Source organism: Pristiophorus japonicus, chromosome 2 (assembly GCF_044704955.1).
Source record: "Pristiophorus japonicus isolate sPriJap1 chromosome 2, sPriJap1.hap1, whole genome shotgun sequence".
In the NCBI taxonomy this organism is placed as follows: Eukaryota; Metazoa; Chordata; class Chondrichthyes; family Pristiophoridae; genus Pristiophorus; species Pristiophorus japonicus.
In genome coordinates, this window is record NC_091978.1 from 9,625,694 (window position 1) to 9,641,117 (window position 15,424).

The 15,424-nt window shown below is 48.7% G+C and overlaps 1 protein-coding gene across 5 annotated transcripts in view; it reads right to left on the bottom strand.

The window, feature by feature from the left end:
* The window catches only part of LOC139235688 (exocyst complex component 6B-like), a 780,151-nt gene that overhangs the window by 334,106 nt on the left and 430,621 nt on the right, over nt 1–15,424 (bottom strand). For all 5 annotated transcript variants that reach the window (XM_070866730.1, XM_070866738.1, XM_070866752.1 and 2 more), the window contains exons 9-13: nt 15,196–15,279; nt 14,967–15,013; nt 13,051–13,171; nt 9,261–9,332; nt 4,636–4,733 (exon numbers count right to left, since the gene is read on the bottom strand). In XM_070866730.1, the coding sequence (XP_070722831.1) occupies nt 4,636–4,733; nt 9,261–9,332; nt 13,051–13,171; nt 14,967–15,013; nt 15,196–15,279 (422 nt within the window). The remainder of the gene's footprint in view (nt 1–4,635; nt 4,734–9,260; nt 9,333–13,050; nt 13,172–14,966; nt 15,014–15,195; nt 15,280–15,424) is intronic.

A 15,424-nucleotide genomic window follows, 5' to 3' on the forward strand; every position in this document is an offset into this window, starting at 1 on the left:
CTGGTCATTATCGCATTGCTGTTTGTGGGAGCTTGCTGTGCGCAAATTGCCTGCCGGGTTTTCGACATTACAACAGTGGCTACACTTCAAAAGTGCTTCATCGTCCTGAGGCTGTGAAAGGCGCTATAGAAATGCAAGTCAGTCTTTCTTTCTTTTAAACACCCACCTGGATGGAACATCCCTGCAACGACTCAACGCAAGGCTGGCACAAGTGCCAAGGCAGCAGTCGCTCAGTGTCGCACAGCGTGCCAGCCTGGTTTTTATGGGCTGGATTTTCGGGGCTTCTGCCGCCCCTGTTAACGCCCCGGGAGCGGAGGCTGTAAGCACTTCCGGGCGGGCGGCAGCTTCCAGCGCCCAGCCAGGGTTTTCGGGGCCGGGGGGTTTTGACGGGGTGCGGAGCATTACCGCCAGGAAGAGACGAGCCGGTGTGCAATGCCCCTGGTTGTGATTTCTGGCTGCCGCTCGACCTGTAGCGCTCCGTAGTACGTCGTGCTGGGACCGCCTGTGAAAGCGGGAGGTCCCAGCTGTAGGGGCCGCAGTGAGGTAAGTAATGTCCACCTCAGGTCGGTGTGATTGTTTTTTTTTTTGCGATTTATGTTGTGGTGGCGTGGACTATTTATTGGGAATGTTTTTGGTGTTTTTTCTCCCCCCCCACCCCAGGCCTCTCTTACAGCGCTCCCGGGCCGGTTGTTTCGCTCAAGATTTCCATTTGCTCAGCCGGCCTAGCGCCCTAAGAGAGGTGTGTAACGCCTCCCTTAGCGCTACGTCCCACACTCAGGGCCCGGCTGCCCAATTTTGCTGACTGAGGCGCAAACTGCTCCCGGGCGCAAAACCTTACCGCCCCAGCCGCCATTACCGCCCCGAAATGAGCAGAGCCGAAAATCTAAGTTAAAACCTGGAGCATGACCAACTGAGCCAAGCGGACACACAAGCAGTACATAATTCTGGCTGACCCTCTCCGAGAGAGAACGCAATAAAGGAACCAGCTGACACACAATTACAAATAACTTCTTCCTTGGAAAAAAAAAAGGACCAAATCAGCCTGAAGCAGCCAAGCGCGTTACTGAAGAGGGGCCCGAGTTAATGAATGGCTTTCAGAGCAAAGTATCGCGTCCCTTTCTTTCTTCAACGTGACCCATGGCCTACGTGATGCAAGGTTGCTTCCAGTTACTTTGCAGGCTTAAGGACAGCTCTGGCTTGGTCACGCAAGAACGCTCTAAAAGCCTTGCTGATTTTATGGGTTGTTCAGCATAATCGTGCTGCTTAAGTGCAGCAGTGGCTAAAATTCCAAGTATTTGGACTCGAGTCCCTACATTGTCTTCCTGCGGAATCCACATTGTGCCGACGGAACTCGCGTCTGGGCTCATTCACGACTTGGGACCCTAATGGACCCTGGGAAATCCAGTTACTTGCATTCTTAAATCGTAAAAAAAGGACGCCTCAGCGTTTGCGTGGGCAGCTCTCCTCCTAGCTTGGAGGCACGGCGAAAGGAAGAAACATAAGAAATAGGAGCAGGAGTAGGCCATAGTGCCCCTCGAGCCTGCTCCGCCATTCAATGAGATCATGGCTGATCTGATCATGGGCTCAGCTCCACTTCCCCGCCCGCTCCCCATAACCCCTTATCGTTGAAGAAACATTAAGAAGATGAGTCATTAGCTTTCTGAAACATGTTTGGCGAACGCTGAAATTCCCGATCGTCCCGGTTGGGGGTGGGGATCTCTCCGGTTCTGCTCACGGCGCACAAGCCCCGCGCCAGAAGCGAGATTGGGGTCACCGTCCCTCACAGGAGGTAGAGCGCAATGTCACAGGAAGTGGCGCACAATGTCACAGGAAGTGGAGTGCAATGTCACAGGAAGTGGAGCGCAATGTCACAGGAAGTGGAGCGCAATGCCGCGCGCAACACATGCTTGCGGGGCGGGATCGGGGGGGCGCTACTTGTGCGCAGTGCAGAGCGCCACTCGGCCTCTCCGCGTAGCGTTGCCGCGTTTCGACGCCCCTCCCGTTCTGTTAAAGGGGAGGGACGCTGCGAGCTCTGCAGGCCCTTTGATGGCCAGCGAGACGGAATGCCGGGCTGTACGATCGCGTGTCCGGACCTGGCGACGTCGCTGGACAGCGGCCCGGCCGGCGAGTTGGGAAAACAATAATGGCGGCACGGCGCACCTCACCTTTGAAACGCGCCCCGCGATGGGCGTGTGGCCCAGTTTGCGACCCGCGAGGCTGGCGCTATCATTGCCCATGCCTGCCACACAGGGTGCTGGCCAAAAGCTGTCGCGGGGCGAAAATGGGTGCGTTTGAGCCTCTGCTAACTCCCACACAATCCCGCGGGAGCCGGGAGCGACCCTCCACCCCCGGGCGGAAGCGCTTTCGTGCCCCGTTAGCGTCCCCGCAGGCACTAACTGGAGGTGCACAACAGGGGAGTTTAGAAACATAGAAAATAGAAACATAGAAAATAGGTGCAAGAGTAGGCCATGGCTGATCATTCACCTCAGTACCCCACTCCTGCCTTCTCTCCATACCCCCTGATCCCTTTAGCCGTAAGGGCCACAGCTAACTCCCTTTTAAATATATCCAATGAACTGGGCTCAACAACTTTCTGAATCAGAGATTTCCACAGGTTCACAATTCTCTGGGTGAATATGTTTCTCCTAATCTCGGTCCTATATGGCTTAACCCGTATCTTTGGACTGTGACCCCTGGTTCTGGACTTCCCCAACATCGGGAACATTCTTCCTGCCTCCTTGTGTTTTCTTTGCTTACGAACATCAAGATTGCATCGGAACATAGAGGCCCAGAAGAACACACAGCATGTTGATCTAGTCTGTCGAAAACATTCAGCGATTACCACTCACAACTCGCTGCACCCCCCTCCATAATTTTCTCCACCAGCTCACTGTTAGATTTTCAATTTCATCCATCAACATTGCATTCCGATTCTCTCTGTAATGTAGCTAAGTCTAAACTGTTCACATTCTCTCTCCTCAGCTGCAGTCCCGCCCATTGTTAGGAAGGGGAGGAGGCCATTCGCCCATCGAGTCTGCACTGCATTATTTTTACTTAATCACAGTTCACTGCCCACTCAAGATCCCAGATAATCCACCATTTATCTCTTTTAAACAGGTCGACTGCATCAACGGCCTTCCATATTTTCACACACTATCTGTGAAGACTTCCTTTTTCTGGATTTTCTTTTAGCCACCTTAGCTCTAATTTTATTAAACGCCCCTTGTCCTGGATTCTGAAACTCTCTCTACACTGTCCCATCCAACACTCCCAGGGCAGGTAGAGCACGGGTTAGATACAGAGTAAAGCTCCCTCTACACTGTCCCATCAAACACTCGCAGGGCAGGTAGGGCACGGGTTAGATACAGAGTAAAGCTTCCTCTACACTGTCCCATCAAGCACTCCCAGGGCAGGTAGAGCACGGGTTAGATACAGAGTAAAACTCCCTCTACACTGTCCCATCCAACACTTCCAGGGCAGGTAGAGCACGGGTTAGATACAGAGTAAAGCTCCCTCTACACTGTCCCATCAAACACTCCCAGGGCAGGTACAGGGGTTTAGATACAGAGTAAAGCTCCCTCTACACTGTCCCATCAAACACTCGCAGGGCAGGTAGGGCACGGGTTAGATACAGAGTAAAGCTTCCTCTACACTGTCCCATCAAACACTCCCAGAGCAGGTAGAGCACGGGTTAGATACAGAGTAAAACTCCCTCTACACTGTCCCATCCAACACTTCCAGGGCAGGTAGAGCACGGGTTAGATACAGAGTAAAGCTCCCTCTACACTGTCCCATCAAACACTCCCATGGCAAGTACAGCATGGATTAGATACAGAGTAAAGCTCCCTCTACACTGTCCCATCAAACACTCCAGGGCAGGTACAGCACGGGTTAGATACAGAGTAAACTCCCCCTTCACTGTCCCATCAAACGCTCCCAGGGCAGGTACAGCACAGGTTAGATACAGAGTAAACTCCCCCTACACTGTCCCATCAAACATTCCCAGGGCAGGTACAGCACGGGTTAGATACAGAGTAAAGCTGCCTCTACACTGTCCCATTAAGCACTCCCAGGGCAGGTACAGCACGGGGTTAGATACAGAGTAAATCTCCCTCTACACTGCCCATCAAACACTCCCAGGGCAGATACAGCACGGGGTTAGATATAGAGTAAATCTCCCTCTACACTGCCCATCAAACACTCCCAGGGCAGGTACAGCACGGGGTTAGATATAGAGTAAAGCTCCCTCTATACTGGTCCATCAAACACTCGCGGGTCATGTTAGATTCAGAGTGAAGTTTCTCTAACTCTACCTCAATAACCTGCCTTAACCACAACTGAGAAAAGCACCAGCTACCAGATCAGGGTTGCAGTCAAATTACTAACTTGTGCTGAATTCCGGGCAGTTTTGTGCTGTGAATCAATGGCAATTGGAGTAAAACTGCCCAAACACCTCTCACGAGAAATCCTTACAGCCAGTCGAGAAACACTTTCACACCTTCAAGAACAAAACTCGTCCTTGTAAAGCAAGTGGAGTCTGGCTTGGATTGAAATCAGGCTGGAGTAATAAAGGGGCAATGTGCTAACCTAATGCATCGTTTTTCTTGGAGTTTAAAGAAATGTGTTGATTCTCACCTGAAGACCCCGGACCACTTCTTGAGCAGAATTTCACCGTACTGATCCCGGATCTCCAGCAGCATGTCAAAGTACTGAGTTACAGGAAATCCGTAACCCTGTAAAAGAAATGCAAGGCGCTTCAAACAGCAGCTCTCTAAAGGTGCAAGGCAAACAAACACACTTTAACATCTCCTGCTGGGCTTGGCAACCCCTCAGATTGTGCCCGCCTGCACTTAAACGCACATTATACTTTGCATTTCGTCAGGGTCACCTCTGAGAAAAACAAGAACTGTCTCATTGACGGTATGTCCATTCCCCCTCCCAATCAGCCAACCAGAGAACACCAACTGCAGAGAGACATCCAGTATCACTCACCTTTTGACCAGCCAGATGTCGAGTGTTCAGCTTATGACAGGACATGAACATAAGAATTAAGAGCAGGAGTAGGCCATACGGCCCCTCAACCCTGCTCCGCCATTCAATAAGACCACATTGGGCGGACCACATTGTCCGCATGCCAGACACGACACTCCCAAAGCAAGCGCTATACTCAGAACTCCTACACGGCAAACGAATCAAAGACGGACAGAGGAAACGTTACAAGGACACTCTCAAAGCCTCCCTGATAAAGAGCAACATCCCCACTGATACCTGGGAGTCCCTGGCTAAAGACCGCCCTAAGTGGAGGAAGTGCATCCGGGAGGGCACTGAGCACCTCGAGTCTCGTCACCGAGAGCATGCAGAAATCAAGCGCAGGCAGAGGAAGGAACATGCGGCAAACCAGTCCCACCCACCCTTTCCCTCAACGACTATCTGTCCCACCTGTGACAGGAACTGTGGCTCTCGTATTGGACTGTTCAGCCACCTGAGAACTCAGTTTTAGAGTGGAAGCAAGTCTTCCTCGATTCCGGGGGACTGCCTATGATGATGATGATGCTGATGGTGGCTGATCTTTGACCTCAACTCCACTTTCCCGACTGATCTCCATAGCCGTGACTCCCCTAGAGTTCAAAAATCTGTCGATCTCAGCCTTGAATCGACTCAACGACTCAGCATCCACAGCCCTTTGACATAAGAACATAAGAATTAGGAACAGGAGTAAGCCATCTAGCCCCTCGAGCCTGCTCCACCACTCAACAAGATCATAGCTGATCTGGCCGTGGACTCAGCTCCACTTACCCGCCCTCTCCCCGTAACCCTTAATTCCCTTCTTGGTTAAAAATCTACCTATTTGTGACTTGAATACATTCAATGAGCTAGCCTCAACTGCTTCCCTCGGCAGAGAATTCCACAGATTCACAACCCTCTGGGAGAAGAAATTCCTTCTCAACTCGGTTTTAAATTGGTTCCTCCGTATTTTGAGGCTGTGCCCCCTAGTTCTAGTCTCCCCTACCAGTGGTTGAGAAGGAATTTCTTCTCCCAGAGGGTTGTGAATCTGTGGAATTCTCTGCCCAGGGAAGCAGTTGAGGCTATCTCATTGAATGTATTCAAATCACAGATAGATAATTTTTTAACCAATAAGGGAATTAAGGGGTATGGGGAGCGGGCGGGTAAGTGGAGCTGAGTCCACGGCCAGATCAGCTATGATCTTTTTGAATGGCGGAGCAGGCTCGAGGGGCTAGATGGCCTACTCCTGTTCCTAATTCTTATGTTCTTATGTTCTTATGTTCAGTGGAAACAACCTCTCTGCCCCTATCTTGTCCATCCCTTTCATTATTTTAAATGTTTCTATAAGATCACCCCTCATCCTTCTGAACTCCAACGAGTAAAGACCCAGTCTACTCAATCTATCATCATAAGGTAACCCCCTCATCTCCGGAATCTGCCTCGTGAATCGTCTCTGTACCCCCTCCAAAGCCAGTATATCCTTCCTTAAGTAAGGTGACCAAAACTGCACGCAGTACTCCAGGTGCGGCCTCACCAATACCCTATACAGTTGCAGCAGGACCTCCCTGCTTTTGTACTCCATCCCTCTCACAATGAAGGCCAACATTCCATTCGTCTTCCTGATTACCTGCTGCACCTGCAAACTAACTCAGAATTCTAAAGATTCACACCCTCTGAGTGAAGAAATTCTTCCTCATCTCAGTCCTAAATGGCCGACCCCTTATCCTGACTCCTTATCAAGCTGAACACCCGATATCTGGATGTCTCTCTGCACTTGGCGTTCTCTGGTTGGTTGATTGGGAGGGGGAATGGTCATACCGTCAGTGAGAAGTTCTTGGTTCTGGATTAAAGAAGCTAAATTCTGTTTAGTTACGTGGATTCCAAGATTCATAGCGATGTTTTGAGATCCTATTCTTCTATCCCATCAGATTTTCCTTGAAAATCGAGAACTTGTGGTCTTGGCTCTGACATCCTAGTACAATATGGCCTGCATCCTAAAACCAGCGTTTTAGCGGAAACCACCAAGGTGCTTCTAACTGGGCAAATCAAACAACCCCGGGGTGAGAGGGCTGTCCTATGAGGAGAGATTGTGTAGAATGAGCCTATACTCTCTGGAGTTTAGAAGGAGAGGTGATCGCATTGAAAGGTATAACACTTTCAGAGGTGTTGACCGGTTAGATGCCGAGAGGCTGTTTCCGCTGGCCGGGGAATTAAATTCCACCCATGGAACACATTGATACGTCTGCTGCTGAGCCGGGGTGCTCGGGAGGAGGTGTCTTTGGAGGGCAGTGGACTGAGTAGTGGAGGTGAGAGCCTGGATCAATATTCTGGAGCTTTCCTTCCTTCTCTTTGGGGATCAGGGAGTAATTTTACAGAACTTTCCCTCTCTGGTCCATGAGTCTGATAGGGGAGAAGAGATTAAATTGGCGGATGGAGTACATGATAGAGGAGAGTGTCATCATAGACAGTCCCTCGAAACGAGGATGACTTGCTTCCACGCCGAAAAGGGATGAGTTCATAGGTGTTTCAATGAAGGACCGAATATTCCGGATCCCGAACAACATCTTAAAGGCGGAAGATGCCTGTGCCATTACACACCAGCCACCACACGGGATTGACAGAGTTAGGTCTTGGTCCAGTGGCAAGGGTTAACCAACACGACTGGAGACACGGACCTAGTAGACTTCCAGAAGGCATTTGACAAGGTGCTACATAAAAGGTTACTGCACAAGATAATATATTGGGGGTAATATATTAGCATGGATGGAGGATTGGCTAACTAACAGAAAACAGAGATTCGGGATAAATGCTTCATTCTCTGGTTGGCACCCAGTAACTAATGGAGTGCCGCAGGGATCAGTGTTGGGACCCCAACTATTTATCTATATTAACGACTTGGAAGAAGGGACTGAGTGTAACGTAGCCAAACTTGCTGATGATACAAAGATGGGAGGAAAAGCAATGTGTGAGGAGGACACAAAAAATCTGCAAAAGGACATAGACAGGCTAAGTGAGTGGGAAAAAATTTGGCAGATGGAGTATAATGTTGGAATTTGTGAGATAATGCACTTTGGCAGAAAAAAATCAAAGAGCAAGTTATTATTTAAATGGAAAAAGATTGCAAAGTGCTGCAGTACAATGGGACCTGGGGGTACTTGTGCATGAAATGCAAAAGAATAGCATGCAGATACAGCAAGTGATCAGGAAGGCCACTGGTATCTTGGCATTTATTGCAAAAGGGATGGAGTATAAAAGCAGGGAAGTCTTTACAGTTATACAGGGTATTGGTGAGGCCACACCTGGAATACTGCGTGCAGTAGTTACGATAGGATATACTTGCTTTGGAGGCAGTTCAGGGAAGGTTCACTCGGTTGATTCTGGGGATGAGGGGATTGGCTTATGAGGAAAGGTTAAGTAGGTTGGGCCTCTACTCATTGGAATTCAGAAGAATGAGAGGTGATCTTATCAAAACGTATACGATTATGAGGGGGCTTGACAAGGTGGATGCAGAGAGGATGTTTCCGCTGATAGGGGAGACTAGAACTAGGGGGCATAAATAAGAGGCCACCCATTTCAAGCAGAGATGAGGAGGAATTTCTTCTCTCAGAGGATTGTAAATCTGTGGAATTCGCTGCCCCAGAGAGCTGTGGAAGCTGGGGCATTGAATAAATTGAAGACAGAGATAGACAGTTTCTTAACTGATAAGGGATTAAGGGGTTACGGAGAGCGGGCAGGGAAGTGGAGCTGAGTCCATGATCGGATCAGCCATGATCGTATTAAATGGCGAGCAGGGTCAAGGGGCCGTATAGCCTACTCCTGCTCCTATTTCTTATGTTCTTATGAAGGACCCTTTGGCAGAGTATGCAGCTTGGGCCTGTCCCTTTAATTCAGCGACGAGCTCCTCCTCCGACGCAGCAACACCACCTTGCGCCCCTCTCCCGAGGCATCCACCCCTTGACTTAGCGCTCCACTTCCTTTCAGGGGCGGTAACCCCAATTTCTCACGAGAGGCGAAACTTCTGCGTCAGGCGCAAAGTCTCGCGGAGTGGTACCGAATTTTTAGCCCTAAATTTGTGAATGGAGGACATTATCGCGGAGAGCATACCTGGCCCATGGAATGACAGTGCTTTCTGGGCTGAATGGTCTTTTCTCATTCCAACCCTTACGTTTTAATAATATTCACTCGACCCTGTTAAACATCACTCGGTTAGCTTACATACAAGGCTGTTCCAAAGTCCAGCTCTGGAAAACCTCTACCTGCAGAGTGTCCGCAAAGAGTACGAGAAGATTCTTCAAGTCCAGGACCAAGTTCGGGTCAGAGCAGTATGACTGTGTGTGAGAAAGGAAAAAGAAAAGGAGTGGTGTTTAAAGCCAGCCAACTTCAGAATGCAGTGCAACATACCAACTTTTTGAATGACCTATTCCCATTTTACTGTATGACTGGGGCAGATTTTTAATCTTCACAGTATTAGAAAGAAAAGACAGAATTTGCATTTATAGAGCGCCTTTCGTGACCACAGGCCGTCACTAAGTGTTTCACAGCTAAAGAAGTAATTTTTGAATTGTGGTCACTGCTGTAAAGTAGAAAACATATTCAAGTGATGCCTCCTTCTCTGACTCAATTTTTTCCTGGCCCTCAAAACTATGGACCTCTTCGCCACCCTCAGTTTTGTGCTGATTTTAAAACTCAAACTGAGCATCATTTAACCCCTCCATGGCCATGCGGTCTCACTATCTCGGTAACCCCCTCTAATCTCACAACCCTCCCCCTGAACTCTCCGCTTCTCTGACTTCTTGTGCATCTCACCTCCCTGGCGGCCATGCCTGAACCCACCTGTATCCCACCCTCTGGAATTCCCTCCTTAGACTATGTCTCTCACTCCTTCTTACAAACCCACCACTCGGACCAAGTTGATGGTCACCTTTCCTAATGTCTCCTTTGGCTTTACATAGGATTCCACAGGATATACAGGACAGAAACAGGCCATTCGGCCCAACCAGTCTATGCCAATGTTTATGCTCCACTCAAGATTCCTCCCGTCTTTCCTGATCTAACTCTATCAGCTTAGTCCTCTGTTCCCTTCTCCCTCATATGTTTGTCTAGCCTCCCCTTAAATGCATCTATACTATTTGCCTCAACCACTCCCTGTGGTAGCCTGTTCCACATTCCCACCGCATTCTCTGGTTTCTTCTGAATTCCCTGTTTGATTTAATATGAACATAAGAAATAGGAACAGGAGTAGGCCATTCGGCCCCTCGAGCCTGCTCCGCCATTCAATAAGATCATGGCTGATCTGATCATGGACTCAGCTCCACTTCCCTGCCCGCTCCCCATAACCCCTTATCGCTCAAGAAACTGTCTATTTCTGTCTTAAATTTATTCAATGTCCCAGCTTCCACAGCTCTCTGAGGCAGCAAATTCCACAGATTTACAACCCTCTGAGAGAAGAAATTTCTCCTCATCTCAGTTTCAAATGGGCAGCCCCTTATTCTAAGATCATGTTCTAGTCTCCCCCATCAGTGGAAACATCCTCTCTGCATCCACCTTGTCAAGCCCCCTCATAATCTTATACGTTTCGATAAGATCACCTCTCATTCTTCTGAATTCCAATGAGTAGAGGCCCAACCTTTCCTCATAAGTCAAGTCCCTCATCCCCGGAATTAACCGAGTGAACCTTCTCTGAACTGCCTCCAAAGCAAGTATATCCTTTCGTAAATATGGAAACCAAAACTGCTCGCAGTATTCCTGGTGTGGCCTCACTAATACCTTGCATAGCTGTAGCAAGACTTCCCTGCTTTTATAATCCATCCCCATTGCAATTTTTTGGTGACTATCTTATATTGACGGCCTCTAGTTTTGCTCTGAGATAGACAGATTCTTGAACAAAAGGGATGTCAAGGGTTATGGGGAACAGGCAGGAAAGTGGAGTTGAGGCCAAGATCAGATCAGCCATGATCTTATTGAATGGCGGAGCAGGCTCGAGGGGCCGTACGGCCTATTCCTGCTTCTATTTCTCATGCCCTTATGTCTTATGTCCTTAATAAATGTAACATTGGGGGGTTACATTCTATTATCTACAACATAATAAGGAAAGGAGGTAAATAAAAACTGGGGATACATTGTAATAAATACATTAGAAAAAGGGCTTGTATAAATAAATACAAATAATATAAAGGCTAGGGGTACAATGTATTACAAATATAGGATATATGGCACAGAAACAGGCCATTCAGCCCAACCAGCCCAGGCCGGCGTTTATGCTCCACTCAAGCCTCCTCCCGTCTCTCCTCATCGAAATCTATCAGCATAACTTCTGAATTCCCTATTTGATTTCTTCGTATAACTCTAACTTGGTTTAGATATAACTATCTTATATAGATGGCCTCCAGTTTTTCTCTTCCCCACAAGTGGAAACACTCTCTCTGTATCCACTCTATTAAAACATTTCATAATTTTAAAGACCTCTATAAAGACCTCATTTCAAGAGAAAAATGAGACCCAGCCTGTTCATCCTTTCCTGATACGTATACCCTCACATTTCTGGTATCATCCTTGTAAATCTTCTCTGCACCCTCTCCAGTGCCTCTATATCCTTTTTATAATATGGTGACCAGAACTGTACGCAGTACTCCAAGTGTGGTCTAACCAAGGTTCGATACAGGTTTAACATAACTTCACTACTTCTCAATTCTATCCCTCTAGAAATAAACGCTAGTGCTTGGTTTGCTATTTTTACGGCCTTGTTAACCTGTGTCGCAACTTTTGGTGATTTATTTATTTGTACTCCGAGATCCCTTTGCTCTTCCACCCCATTTAGATTCGTATTTTCCAAGTAATATGTGACCTCTCTATTTTTCTTACCAAAGTGTAATACCTCACACTTATCTGTGTTGAAATTCATTTGCAAATTATATGGCCATTCTGCAAGTTTATTATTGTCTTCTTGCAGTAACCAATGAATGACTTTTGAAGTGAAGGGTGCACACTGTCGGAGGCTTCCCTTACGCCTCTGTACGCGATTCTTGACGTGAAAGAGGCTATACAACTGCAGACTATACTATTCTGCACTGTGGACTTTGGCCTTCACCACAGCTTCTTACTAAAAAATAAAACTGGCTAGGGAGCAGCATTAGAGGCCTGGGTAGATGTCACAGATCAGCAGGGTCATAGTGTACAGCACAGTAAAAGAAAAGAATTGCATTTATATAGCGCCTTCCACAACCTCTGGACGTCCCAATGAAGTGTTTTTGAAGTGTAGTCACTGTTGTAATGGGGAAAACGCGGCAGTCAATTTGTGCACAGCAAGCTCCCACAAACAGCAATGTGATAATGACCAGATAATCTGTTTTAGTTGTGATGCCGATTGAGAGATAAATATTGGCCAGGACACCAGGGATAACTCCCCTGCTCTTCTTCGAAATAGTGTCCATGGGATCTTTTACGTCCACCTGAGAGGGCAGACGGGGCCTCAGTTTAATGTCTCATCCGAAAGACGGCACCTCCAGCAGTGGGGCACTCCCTCAGCACTGCACTGGGAGTGAGTGCCTGGATTTTTGTGTTCAAGTCTCTGGAGTGGAACTTGAACCCACAACCTTCTGACTCAGAGGCGAGGATTCGAACAACTGGGCTATGGTTGAAGGTGGGGAGAGGGGTAGAGAGTTGGGCGGGTATAGAGAGAGAGTGTTCCAGGGTGTAGGGAATCCAGTATCTAAAGGCTCTGCCGCTGACGGAGCCAAAAGTCACTATGGCAACGTGGGGAGGGTGCAGGGCACACCCTGGGTCACATGGCTCGTGAGGTTGTCGGGGGGGGGGGGGGAGGGGAACGGGGACATGGGGGTCTTAATCAATTTTTACAAATTTCACAACTGGAACAGAGCAGCAACACATTGTTTGTTTAAACAATTAGAATCAGCACTGAACTATATTCTATTACTATGTTTATTAACATCTTGCAATATAAGCAGTGCTTTGAAACAGTGCTGGGGGGTAACTGAAGGAGATGGAGTGGGGAGGTGGGGGGGCGGCAGATTTCGCAGTCTTACTTACTGAATGCGTCCTGAGTGCCGACATGGTTTTAGATACAGCTAACTCCCACAGTTGATCAATGTACGCTCTGTTCACCAGACCCTGGGTGGTATGCAATATGTGGTCTTCAACCACAAAAAAACTGAAGGGGTGAAATGAGAACAGGTCAGAATCGGACGCCACGCTGGTCAGCAACACACACACACGCACATGCAGTAAAACCGCACCTTCGACTGCTGCAGATACCACAGGCGGGTTCAAAGCGCGAGGGAGACTAGAACTAGGGGGGTATAATTTCAGAATAAGGGGCCGCCCATTTAAAACTGAGATGAGGAGGAATTTCTTCTCTCAGAGGGTTGTAAATCTGTGGAATTCCCTGCCCCAGAGAGCTGTGGAGGCTGGGTCATTGAATGTATTTAAGGTGGAGATAGACAGATTTTTGAGCGATAAGGGAGTCAAGGGTTATAAGGAGCAGGGCAGGGAAGTGGAGCTGAGTCCATGATCAGATCAGCCATGATCTTATTGAATGGCGGAGCAGGCTCGAGGGGCCAAATGGCCGACTCCTGCTCCTATTTCTTATGTAGGATCCTACCACATGTGTGGGGTATTACTGAACCCCTCGATTCCTGACTTGCCTTTCATTCACCCGCACTCACACGTAGCTGCTCAGGGTCAGGAGCGCGGTAGCTTCTTTGGGGGATTTAAAACAAAAATTTACTGTTTCATTGCTTTCTGCACTCATTGTGGGGGGAGAAACCTCGGTTCTGGGAAGAGCTGAACATTTCCATGGGCTCTGTGTGTTTCACCGTGTCGGCACCCATGGCAACACATGGGGAGAGGATGGAAAGAGGAGCGTGGGGGAGGGGGGAATGAGAGGAGGGGAAAAAGAAGAGATGGGGAAGCAGAGTATGAGGGGCAAGATGAGGGGACGAGAGGACGAGATGGGAGGACAGGAGGGCGAGATGGAGAGAAGAGAGGGCGAGATGAGGAAAGAGGGGCCAAGATGGGGAGAAGGGCCAAAATAGGGAGAGAGGGGTCAAGATGAGGAGAGAGGGGCGAAGATAAGGAGAGAGGGGCCAAGATAGGGAGAGAGGGTCCAAGATCAATGTTCTCATTAAGTTGCGCGGCTGCGCAGTCATCTGGCAAGATGGGGAAAGAGAGAGAGAGAGCGTGGATGTGGGGCAAGAGAGAGCAAGATGAGGGGGGGCAAGAGAGGGCGAGATGGGGGCAAGTGAGGGTGAGATGGGGGCAAGTGAGGGTGAGATGGGGGCAAGAGAGGCCGAGATGGGGGCAAGTGAGGGTGAGATGGGGGCAAGAGAGGGCGAGATGGGGGCAAGAGAGGGTGAGATGGGGGCAAGAGAGGCCGAGATGGGGGTAAGAGAGGGTGAGATGGGGGCAAGAGAGGGCGAGATGGGGGCAAGAGAAGGCGAGATGGGGGCAAGAGAGGGCGAGATGGGGGCAAGAAAGGCCGAGATGGGGGATAGAGAGGGTGAGATTGGGGGCAAGAAAGAACGAGATGGGGGTAGAGAGGCCGAGATGGAGGGAAGAGAGGCCGAGATGGGGCAAGGGAAGGTGAGATGGGGCAAGGGAAGGTGAGATGGGGCAAGGGAAGGTGAGATGGGTCAAGGGAAGGTGAGATGGGGGCAAGAGAGGCCGAGATGGGTACGGGAGGAGCCAAGGTGAGGAGAAGGGTCAAGAGAGGGCTTGTGAAAGTGAGGGAGAGTGGGAGCGAGACTGATAGTCACAGGAAGAGACGAAATAGAGCAGGCATAAGAGACGAACCCGTGGTGGAACAACATCGGGGTGGCAAAACCCCCCTCATCAAACAAATAAACCCACCACAATCCGTTCACTAACGAGCCGCACTCCAGAATGCAAATAACCAGAACATAGCACCAGCAGAAGCTTTCTCCTTTGCCTGAAAAACATACACTCACCCTACAATTTGATTAAAATACCTCCTGTAGCCATCTAACGTTTCATGCTGCAACAAGACAAGCATTTTGAGTTAGGACAATAAAGGACTGCAAAAATAAAGAATTTATAAAAAAAAAGGTCATACACTGGCATGCTCAGTAATTCACGGCAAAAACAAAAAGGAATATTGTTTCATCAAGGTTAAAATGCTCTTTGGTTAATGGAAATGAAAGGGGAGATTATTCCTACCATGTTGGAAGGGGGCTGCAGGACTAAGCGAGCCTGTTTCTTTCTTTGTTTCCTGTAGTAGCTCTCAAATGTATCTTGGGCACCCTGGAGAAATGGAACAGAAGAAAAGGGATGTGTGTTGGAGTCGGGAGCGCGTGAACACATTTTTAAAGACTGACAAAAGCAGATTTGTTGTCGAAAGCCAGACACCTTTAACCGAGGCTCCCGACTACACAATGGGCTTCCGGTT